Source organism: Penicillium vulpinum (assembly GCF_028829585.1).
Source record: "Penicillium vulpinum strain IBT 29486 chromosome Unknown utg000003l_segment0_segment0, whole genome shotgun sequence".
Taxonomy (NCBI): domain Eukaryota; kingdom Fungi; phylum Ascomycota; class Eurotiomycetes; order Eurotiales; family Aspergillaceae; genus Penicillium; species Penicillium vulpinum.
The window spans coordinates 2,998,657-3,010,744 of NW_026643243.1; the positions used below are offsets into that span (position 1 = coordinate 2,998,657).

General features: G+C 37.4%; 2 protein-coding genes across 2 annotated transcripts, besides 1 other annotated feature; one reads left to right on the forward strand and one right to left on the reverse strand.

Moving 5' to 3' along the window:
- The first annotated feature begins 1,523 nt into the window (after nucleotides 1–1,523).
- Nucleotides 1,524–1,529: a sequence feature (Short protein (N7479_006216, KAJ5959066.1) was converted to a misc_feature.).
- An 8,108-nt stretch (nucleotides 1,530–9,637) lies between these two features.
- Nucleotides 9,638–10,850, reverse strand: N7479_006217 (ribonuclease III; the record flags this gene model as incomplete). Its single annotated transcript, XM_057253912.1, has 2 exons — nucleotides 9,638–10,654; nucleotides 10,731–10,850. The coding sequence occupies 2 exons, from the start codon at nucleotides 10,848–10,850 to the stop codon at nucleotides 9,638–9,640; spliced, it is 1,137 nt and encodes a 378-aa protein (XP_057107774.1).
- Nucleotides 10,851–11,104: 254 nt separating this feature from the next.
- N7479_006218 (mitochondrial 37S ribosomal protein mS33) lies at nucleotides 11,105–11,599 on the forward strand (the record flags this gene model as incomplete). The annotated part of the gene is made up of 4 exons (XM_057253913.1): nucleotides 11,105–11,137; nucleotides 11,196–11,404; nucleotides 11,457–11,506; nucleotides 11,571–11,599. 4 exons carry the CDS (start codon nucleotides 11,105–11,107, stop codon nucleotides 11,597–11,599), a joined length of 321 nt encoding a protein of 106 aa, XP_057107775.1.
- Between the last annotated feature and the right edge of the window lie 489 nt (nucleotides 11,600–12,088).

Consider the following 12,088-nt stretch of genomic DNA (forward strand, 5'->3'; position numbering starts at 1 on the left):
GGCCCGCTATCTACCCTCTAGAAGTAAACGCTGTCGATATAGATAGAGATAACGACTCGGAAAAAGAGTAACCTTTGTACAAAATCGTGTACGAAGGTCGCTAGATACTTTAAAATTGAAAAACTCTGATTGGAAAGAATTTAAAGCTATATATATAAACTCCCCGCTATTTATTATCGCTGCGACCTTAGACCGATAAACTATAGCCTATACCCTAGTTAACAGCGGATACCTATTGTACGGAGCTATTAGTAAAGCCTTTACTAAGGAAAAGAACTTGAAAACCCTTAAAATCCTACTACAGATATTACGAGGAATAGGAGGAAAGGGGATGATTTTATAAATTGTACGAATCTCTCTATTAATCGACCACTATTTTGAGAAAGAGACCTACTTCTATATAATCCCAGATTCTATTGGATACGACTTGATTCTTGGTCTACCCTAGCTAAAATAATAGAACGCTTACTTCGAACCTTTAAGGAACCGGTTATATCTTCGATTATCGAAAACCCGCCTCTATAGGATCGGTAAAACTCCTCTCCCCGACACTATAGAGATCTCGGTACTCTCGATATATAGAGAGATTTAGTCAGCAATAAAAGACTATAAATCGTACGATTCCTAAATCTTTGCTGTCTCTATAGCCGATATCGAGAAAGTATTGAAAACTAAGAAACTAAAGGACCTAAAGGTAGAACTCCCTACTAAGTACCACGAATTCCTCCCTTTATTTAACCCCGACAAAGCGACTAAACTCCCACTATACTGCGGGGAAGGAATTAACTATAAAATCGAACTTATACAAGAAAATAGTAAAGAACTAATAGTCCCCTAGGGGCCCCTCTATAATATATCGAACGAAGAACTTCTAGTGCTATAAAAGACCCTAAATAAGCTCTTAGATAAGAACTTTATTAGGGTTAGTAAATCCTCAGCAGCAGTACTAGTGCTATTTGTATAAAAGCTAGGAGGAGGGCTCTGTTTCTGCGTTAACTACCGAGCGCTAAACACTCTTATAAAAAAGGACCGCTACCCCCTTCCCCTGATTTATAAAACGCTAAACTAGATCGGACGAGCGAAATAGTTTATAAAGCTCGATATATCGGCCGTATTCTATAAGATCCGGATTGCTGAAGGAGAAGAATAGAAAACCGCGTTTTATACGAGGTATAGACTTTACGAATAGCTTATTACCCCCTTTAGCCTAGCTAACGCGCCGAGCTTATTCTAGAAGTATATTAACTAGTTACTACGAGAATACCTAGACGACTTCTACTCCGCCTACCTTAACGATATATTGATCTATTCGGAGGGGAGTATCGAGGATTATCGGAAATACGTAAAGATAGTTCTCTAGAAACTATAGGAAGCTGGCCTATACCTAGATATCGGGAAGTGCGAATTCGAATACACCGAAACTAAGTATCTAGGCTTTATCGTACGAGTAGGAGAGGGGATTAAGATAGACGCTAAAAAGGTATAGGCGATACTCGACTGGGAAACGCTAACTATAGTCTAAGGTATAAGGGGATTCCTCGGCTTCGCTAACTTCTACCGATAATTTATCCTAGGTTATTCGGAAGTTATATAACCCCTTACTTAGCTTACGTAGAATAATATCCCCTTTATCTAGTCTACTATATATAAAGAGAGCTTCTAAGAGCTAAAACGACTCTTTATAACGGAACCGATACTAGCTACCTTTAACCTATCTTATACGATAGTAGTAGAGTCCGACTCGTTAGGATATACAGTCGGAGGAGTCCTCTCGTAATACAACGATAAAGGAGTGCTACGACTATACGCCTACTTCTCGAAGAAGAACGCCCCCGCTGAGTGTAACTATAAGATCTATAATAAGGAACTACTAGCTATTGTACGATACCTAGAAGTATAGGATACCGAACTATATTCGACCTAAGAGAAATTCCTTATTATCACCGACTATAAAAATCTAGAATACTTCTTTAAACTAAGGAAGCTCACTGAACGGTATATACGGTGGTCACTCTTCTTAAGTAGATTTAACTTTAACTTTAAGTACCGCCCTAGTACAGACAATACCCGAGTAGACGCGCTATTACAACGGGACTAAGATACCCTAACTGAAGAAGACCTAAGGATTACAGATTGTACGAAGTACCTTCTAACACAGATAGGAAACGATAAGGCTACTGTGAATATCTATACTACTATTGCACAGTAAACCCCTAATAAATAAGAATAGGAACTAGTAAGGGATAGGGATAATAAGTACTAAGGCGCTATACAGACTCTATAATAAGGTCTACGGAAGTTCCCACCGGAACTAAGGCTAAAGGTCTTAACCTCCGAATATACAACTGACTAAGCTTAGAAACTCCGCTTCCGTAGAAAGTTATAGGTCCCTAACTCTAAACCCCTTCGTACGAAGATTATCTAGACTGTATACGACTCCCTAGTCACTGGATACCTAGGGAGGGAAGAGACCTATATAGTGATTGGCTGTAAGTACTTCTAGCTAAATATATCAATCGATATCCGGAGATTTGTACGAAACTGCGATCTATATAATAGAGCAAAGCTATAGCGAGAACTGAAGCGAGGCCTCCTAAAGCTACTCCCAGTGCTAGAATAACTGTAGCGAGATATAGCCCTTAACTTTATTATAGAATTACTACTAAGCGATAACTGTATAAATATTCTAGTGATTATAGACCGGCTAACGAAAGGAGTGATTCTAAGAGCGATAGAGTCTATCTTAGCCGAAGACTCCGTATAGGCGATTATTAATAGCCTTATATAACAATATAGATTCCTAAGTTCGATCGTCTCGGACCGAGGAACCTAATTTATAAGTATCCTATAGGAACGGGTTTACCAGTTATATAAAGTGATACAACGGTTATCGACGGTTTACTACCCTAAGACCGATAGACAGACAGAACGATATAATAGTATATTAGAGGTATACCTACGTCTCTTTGTACAATTCGAATAAAACGACTAGAAACGCCTACTCCTAATAGCCGAACTTACGCTAAATAGACGAGTCTCTACAGCAACCAGCGCGAGCCCTTTCTTCCTAACTTACAGCTATAACCTCTCCCTATTTAACCCACCGGTCGAGGAACTATACGCGGATACTACTATTACTGTATCAGAGCAAAGCCTAATCTAGAAAGCGGAAGTAATTGTACGAAAACTAGCTAGAGCTATAGACTAGGTATATATATCGATAGCTTACGCTAACTAATAAATAGAAATAAACGCTAACCGACACCGATAACCGGCGCCTACCTTCTATATTAGAGATACTGTCTAGCTGAATTTGAAGAATATATAGACCGAACGACCCTATAAGAAGCTTAACTAGAAGAATACGAAGTATAGAGTTTAGGAAGTTATTGGGTCCTACGCAGTACGACTGGATACGCTACCCAGTATTTATCTAGTATTCTATATTAACCTCGTACGACTTATAATATAAGACCCCCTTCTATCTTAACTAGTATATAAACCGTAACCACCAGCAGTTATTGTTAATAACTAGGAAGAGTGGGATTCCCAATTGAAGAAATTGTAGATAAGATACAAATACGACGAAGGAATAACGTTTGTACGAGTTATAAGGTCAAATAGATAGGCTACGCGAGACTAACGACAGAACCAGCGGATACACTTAAGGACACGATAGTATTGGATATATAGCTGCAGAAGACTGCACCGTTCCGAAAAACTGATAGATCTCTTAACAAAGCTAGCTACTATACTTTACGCTAGTGTTAGCCGAGTTAAATAAAGGAGAAAAAGAGGGAGCGTAACCTTATTAGTCGTACGGAAAGCCTATCGGGAGAGCACTTACACCGATCCGGAGTACCTATATATAAAGGACGACACGTGGGGGAGGAGGGGGGTATTGTTATAGGACGAAGCCCAATATAATATGCTTGTTTACACGGCGCAGATTCTGCTAAATGTTACCGCCTTCAGCGGAACATATATATAATTGTTAGCTTAGGGGAACTTCTCTCCTCAACGAAACCTTCTTGTCCTTTAAACCCGCCTAAGTTGTTCAACTAGGCCAGTTCCCTAACAGTATCCTTAATATTAAATCTTATTATATATAGAAATAATATAAGCTCCTCGATTATTTCGGACTTTAGATAACTATAGCGGTAGTGATAAATATCCCGAGTAGTATTAAAGAGCCGTTCGATACTAGCACTAGTTACTAGGATAGAGAGAATATCGTAAGTAATATAATTGTAGGGAAACAAGATTAGTTCTCCCGCTAGAATTAAAGAGGTTTAATATTAATTAGATCTAGTAGTATAAATATATTAGTATTATCCTATATAGGGAAGAAATAGATTATAAATATACTACTATCGAGATATTAAGTTATCTTATTATTAGCTGGTTTTACGGATATCTTATTACTCTTTAGTATTATATTTAGCCTATAACTAGATAATACTATTATTAGAGTATTAGTCGATCCTTAATTTATTATAAGGCGCTCTTAATATAGAATCAATAATTCCTAGAATAATTTCCGGTAGGTATTACACCAGTGAGGCTCCTAATTATTAGATAGAAAGAACTAAAATCTACTATTAGGTACTAGTATTATCCTAACTGTATAGATATATCCTTTAAGATTATCGGTTTAAGAGTAGTACTTATTAAGTTTTAAGCGACTAGCTATAAGTACTTTAAGTATATCTAATTTCTATAGAATACACTTATATTTAAACAGCGCCTCTGCTTTAAAAAAGTGATTAAAGAGGGTATTATAAATCTTAAAGATAAGATATATAGTAACCTCCTTTGTCTTCGAGAGCTCTATTATATAGTTAAAGAATAGCTAAGTGATTTATAGAAGATAGTTAATTTAACGCTATTCTTAAGTATTAAGCAATATCTCCTTATAGTTATACTCCTTACAGAAGGGCTAGAAGAAACTATATAGTCTCTTTATATAACGAAGTATTAAGGTAGAATTCTACCGAGTCCTTACGTCCTAGATTAGAATAAGCTAGGATCCCTTTTCTTAAAGTCGGAGAAAGGCTACCTAGTATTGCGGACTTATATAGATATATATAGTAAGATAATAGACTTTATTTAAGGTATATAAGATCCTCTATATCTAGTACTAAGTATTTACCTTTACTGTAGATAACTTCTAGTTAGTCCACTTTATTTCTATATTCTTATTTAGAGGGATAGCCTTTAAATAATTAAGGAGCTAGTTTAAATAAAGCTAGATAATATAGGTAAGACAGGGTATTCGGATTACTGTTATATCGCTAGAGAGCGCCTACTAAATAGCCTTAACTATTATCTTATTGTTAGTTATATTATTAGTTATAACTCTAAATACCCGATCCTAGATCTTATACTTAACTAGAGTTTTAAGGAGTATACTACTTAGATTTAAACCGGTATAAGAGCTATAAAGTGGTTTAAATCTAAGTAGAACCTCTTAGTATACCTAGTTACTGTTAATAAAATAGCCAGTGATAGCTATAAACACCTAGTTATATAGAGAAGTCTAGCAATCTAATATAATCGAGATTTTTGCGTCGTTAGGTAGTATTTAGAGGATAGATTTCTATTATTCTATAATTATATTACGTAAACAACGATATATTATAGTAGTAGAGGGTATTAGAGGGAGAGATAGTGTAGAGCGGGCTAATCGGAATAGCTTATAAAATATTAGATATTCGATAAGGTAGAATAGAAGTCGATTAAGGGTAAGAAATTAGAGAAGATACTCTTCCTATACCGATTATAAAAAAGGAGCCTCTAGTAAGCTGTGATCCTATATATCTAGGAGTATTAGGGAAATCAGATAGCTAAATAAAGAGGTAAGGAGATACTACTTTTTAAAGGAACTAGGTAATTTCTCCTTTCCCTCCCTATTAAGCTTTATAATAGCCTACTATCTTTAAATACTTCAATATTATTAATATACTATAATAGCTCTTTCCGCTAGGTAATAGAGAATAAGGATACTCTAGGATCTTTAAGTAGCGCTTATATATTACCTTTAGTGTACTATCTTTAGTATAGGTAATTTAGTCGAAGTTACTCTATATATTTAAATTACGATTTAAATCCTAGGAAATCTTACTTTTCTACCTATAGTCGGTTTGTAGCTACTACTTAACCTATTCTTTATATACTATATTATTATAAAGTATATATACCTTTCTCCGATCGGGGCTAACGCGAGTAAGAGAGTATAGAATTAGTAGAAGGTTAGAGGGCCGAAGGAAGTTAGTATTAATAGTATTAAAAGGCTTAATTATAAGCTAGCTACTAGATAGGGTTAGAACTCGAGAAGAGGGTATAAGATAGCTAAGGTTATCTATATCCGTATCGTAAAGAGTAGGTAAAAAGTCAGAATACTAGCTTTAGGATATTACGACCGAAAAGGGGAATACTATAGAGGTAAGGGGGAAAGGCAGAGAGAGTATATACTTATAAGAGAAGGGTATATAAATAGTAAATACCTTAGTCCTATAGTAAAGTAGATAGATTAAAAGGTATAAGCTATAATATTATTTGATTAGCTATATAAGCTCTATTTAAATAGGTCTAACCTAAGAGAACCTATTTATAACCTACTCCCCCTAGAAGATCCCTTAAAAATATTTTATTTACCCTCCTAGAAGAGCTTTTCTAACCGCGGTCAGAGATAATAATATATAATATATCGGTAAACACTGTTGGCACAGTCGAAAACACTAGCACAGACAGCTAACCCTTTTAGGATAAGTCCCACTTGGCATCTATTTTTCAATACGAGTGCCATTTATTATGGTATCACCACTGTAAAAAGCACAGCCCCCGAACCACCCCAGCCACAGAGTACTTCAATGATCTGCTCTATACTTAGCCCCTATTAATTCTCTACATTAATATTTCCATTTTATACCTCTATAAAATCACATAACCTGTACAGGGTTAATTTTGCATTTAATTATATGATCTGTATAGGGCTAATTTACTAACCCCCCACAATAAAAAATCCGAAGGCAATTATAAGCACAATTTTAATCCCCTATAGTAAAAGCTTTATTTTTCAACTGCTTTTGTCAACTGCTTTTTTTGACTGTATTTTTCCTGCAGATTTTTTAAATTTACCCTGTACAAACCATATAATTTAATTGAAAATCATATGATATAATGCAAAATTCACCCTGTACAGGTTATATAATTTAATCGGGGGGTGGTCAGATAACCCTAGTAAATTAGCCCTATACAGGTTATGTGATTTTATGGAGGTATGAAATAGAAGCTCCAGTATAGGGAACTAGTGTGGGGCCAAGTATAGAGCAGATCATTGAAGTACTATATAGCTGGGGTGGTTCGGGGGCTGTGTTTTTTACAGTGGTGATACCATGATAAATAGCACTCGTATTGAAAAATAGATGCCAAGTGGGACTTATCCTAAAAGGGTTAGCTGTCTGTGCCAGTAGTGTTTTCGACTGTGCCAACAGTGTTTACCTATATATCTACCCCCCTAGAAGGGCTTTTCTAACTATAGTTAGAAATAATAATATATATACCTACCTCCTAGAAGTGATTTTCCGACCGCGGTTAGAAAATACAATTCGGAGTATATATAATAAGTTAAATATAAGAGAAGAGAAATATAGCTTTAATATAATATCAATTGTATATAAAATTAAATAAGAATAAGATATTTCTATTTATATTTATAGTTATCCTATATATATATATACTCCCCTCTACTACAAATATATATTTTCAATAGTCTACAGTTAATAAATACTTAAATTAATAGAACACCACTATACTATAATTAATATAAATTTTTATCGGTAATCAATATAATATAAAGCCTATTAGCTTTAAATTCAGGGTAATTATATAAATTTTCTAAGTCAATATTGTGATAATATAGCAATATTCGATAAATAAACCAGAACAGCTGTAAAAAACAGTAATTTATTTGAATAACTTAGTATTGTTATAAACGCTAAGACCTATATTTTATACAAAAATAGGTTCAAATAGGCTATTATTGGGTTATTGGGTTTAACCTATTGGGTTTTGGGTTAGGTTGGGTTATAGAGGGCGGAACCCAAAACCTAACCTATTGGGTTTTGGGTCAGAGGTTCCGACCCAAAATGGGTTCTGCCGAAGTCTACGGAAAGATTAATATTCTGAGAGTTAACATAAAAAGGAATATAGCTGACGGACTAACTAAGCTACTGGAGAGAGAGCAATTCGAAATATTTATTAATATACTCTATCTCTACAATTAAAGTATACAATTAAAAAAAAAACAATAACAATAACAACAACAACGAAAGGAGATAACTAGATTTTTATAGAGAATTGTCTTAATAAGATTAGAGTCTAAAGGGGGATGTTAGGTCACGTAAGTGTTATATACTGGGTTATGTGACCGTTCCAGCCCAGACTCGAATATCAAAATAGTTAGCATTCTCGATTCTAGTTAGTCTCAAGCAATCGATCACTATTATCAATATCTACTGTGTAGCAGGATCACCGCACCAATAGATATATCTGATTCTATTGTGTCCGCTGATAACCCTTAGAGGGTTAGGGTCAGGGTCAGGGTCGGGTGGAGGGTCCAAGATCATGGACCACCCGGAGGGTCACTGCCAGGTCTACTTATGAGCTTTTCCCCTGCTCTCTTCTTCTTTTCCTTTCCTTATGATTAGTATTCTGAATAAAGAGCACTCTTCCTTTGAAGATCTGGCTCATAACCCCCCCCCGCTCCCCCGAGGTATCGAGCTCGGCTACTAATTCGCCGCTAGATACTATTACCCGGGTTAAGAAGCTTAATACTAAGCTTCTTAGTGATATAGATCAAATTGACCTTCAATCTCAGAAGATTAAGCGGTATATTCAGCGGAGTATAGATATAAATACGCTTTTGTCCTAAGAGGTTGCTATTTCAAAGGCTGAGTCAAAGAAGGCTCGTACTAATAGTTTAAGTGCAAATACCCTAAGAAATAGGAAATCGCTTCTTAGATCTAGAGGTAATGTCCTTTCACCACTTTGTGCTAACCGGTAGATAGTAAAAAGGCAGGATACTGATTCTAGAAAGTTGAAGCGCTTACAGGTAAAGTATACCAAGGATTTAGAAGCTTAACAACGCGCTTAGGAAGTAAGAGATTTAGCTGAAACTGAGTATAAAGCTTCAATGGTAGCTAGGTTTGGTGAGGGTACAAATTGTTATATAGATACTATTGGTGGTTACCTGTAAATATTGATTTCAATACAATTGTTGGTAGAAAATTATCGTTGAGTGGGAATTATCGTTGAGTGGGGCGCACCAACACAGAGAAGGTGTGTTGGGCGCTTGGCACGATTATGGACAAGCTATGGATTTGAGACCCATTAGCGACCTCTAGTCACATGACACCCGACCCCTTATGATTTAATTGCTTCGCTTCGCTCCGCAATAAAAGTATTTAAACGCAATTGCCGAGGGTTGAATTTGCTATCTGGTGCACCACACAAACACCGGGTAGGTGGGCTTGACATAATTAGTGCTATCTTCTTCAATATGAAATTTATGTCAAGACATAGTAACTCGAAGAAACCAACCTGGTCGATCGCGAGAGGCATGTGACCAAGAATTCTAAGAATTAGACTCCCATGATTTCTTCGCTGATATGATCTCAAGAATCAGTGGTGTATCTAGCAAAGCCTTTTTTGCTGCTTCGTCACCTGCAGCTGCTTTACTCAGGCCCTGGCCGGAACCCAAAAACCTCTTGTCCCATCCCCACCCAGTGAGATATAACGCGACGAAGAAAGTTTGTGTCCCACCCTTCTGCTGAATTGATGGACGCTCCTCGAGGTACTCAAGCTTCACATTTTTCCCCATAATTTTCTTAGCAAGAGCTTCCTTGGAGCGTAATTCCCCTTTCTGGTGACCTAGGTTCTTGAGAATTGGCACCCATAAACCTGCTAGCCAATGCTCGGCTACTTCATAGCCACAAACATGGTCGGATAATATGACTGCCGCGACGTAGGCTTCGAAGACGTCGCCCTTTGTTTTGGTCCATCGCTTTGACGGGGTATTGTAGTTTGGCGGCACAGAAACCCTGCGGTCCAAGCCAAAGCTTTCAGCAAAGCCCGAAAGTGTCTCATTCTTGACAAGGACCTCCCGAATCTGTGATATTCGACCTGCTGGTAAATCTGGAAATCTCTCCCAGACCAGTTTCGTTGCAATCAGTTCAATGTATGCATCGCCTAGAATTTCGAGTCGGTCGTAGGTCGTATTGTTATTGTTGCTAAGAGCTGGATGGGTAAAGACAGCAAGTTCCAGCTTATCATCCATGATCGGGGGTAGCTTAGAGTCATACAGTCCACTGGCCAACTTGGAACTATGATCTGAGTGGTGTGATTTGGGGACCTCACCAGCCATAAGAGAATATCTCGAAGGCAATTGGTTCTTTGTCCCATGAAATGCGTCATTTAGCCTCAAAATCGCGTCCACAATCTCCGAGTCTGTACCAGCGAGATCGGAACTGGTTGAGATTTCTCGAATAAGGTGTTGTAGAAGAGGAAGACGAGAATTGTTGCTAGACTTGGCCATGCTGCGACTGTCACCAGTAGACAATTTAGTATCCGATAGCCGACTGAATTGTTGAACCTTTGTACAAATAGATGTCAGCAATTTATTTGAACCAACGGGAATTCACTCAGTCGGATGAGAATATGGTATTCACCTTATGCCGCTTTTGTGAGTTTTGTGTGGTATCTGACCCAAAGACGGATAATGATCTTTTTAGATTCACCACTGGCCTTTTTGAGCCTGTTGAATCCCCTATCTCCTTATCTTGAGGCATCTTAATTTTTGTAGCATCTGTACAGTCTGATCACAGTTTTGCCTTTGTGTTTTTTGGGAGGGTTTCCACCCCGAAATAAAACAAATGGATGTTATGTACGGAGTAGGCGGTATACTTCGGAAGGTCACATGACAGCCGGGCAAACTTCAGTTGGTATCCCAAGTTCGATAACATCTGTCTACCAAGCTGTTGTGAACAGTTGCTTCAGTATTGCTTTTTATACATGATTCTTTTGAATCTTTGAGAAAAGGAAAATGGCGTCAAGTCGGATCTTGGATCTAGTTAAGGTTCGACCACCCTGTTCATTGCACCTATGCTCGCACTCACTAATTGGCAATTCTCTAGACCCAATGTCGCATATTCTCTCTTAATTTCAACCCCCAACGACTTCGACTGGGAAACAAGGTCTTAAGACAGCGCCTGCGTGGTCCAGCACTTGCAGCCTGGTACCCAAAAAAGACTGTGTCTTTCCAGGATTTACAAAACACTTATAAGCCTCTTGGATTGACGACATTTGATGAAGCTGAAGATGACAGAGAAGAAGCTATTCAGATGTAAGAGTTGCTATCCAATATCCCATATTTTCACTAAACATATGATCCATAGTGCCAAATTACGAGGGAAGGGTCGACCAAAGAAGAAACGAACTGCCGCAGGTAATTTTCCTCTCCACCCAATCATTGGGCTTCATGCTAGGATCAAAATCTAAGACTTGAACAGAATCGAGGTCCGCAAAGAAGAAGAAATAGAGTACCTACCTGACTTTCTAGGCTTTGCTGAGCCCAAAATTGCACCACTCACATCAACACTCGCACATGTTCTATATCCAGATTATCTTTCCTATGATCTGGCTGAGCTAGTGAAATACTGCTTTGCGGAGCTGTTTAGAATATTTTCCTTCAGCTGAAAATCCTCCCGTGGTGTTTGTGTTTGTTATTATTGTTATCTATTGTTATCTTTACTGATTGTCTCACCATTGGACGCAGTTGGTTTTGTTTCACCCTTTGTACAATAATACTTTTTCCCCCTTTTTTTCTTTGGGATCTCATGCCTGTAGTTTATTGAAACAATACCAAAAATTCCAAAAAAAGGCTTCCACCAAACATATATATAACAATGCACACTAGGTAGATCTAAAGGCTTCTAGGCCCTCAAAGGTTCCAAGATTGGTTTGCATCTTCTATTATGTACTCCATACGGAGTACAATAAACACACTAGAGTGACAGCAGTGTGGCAA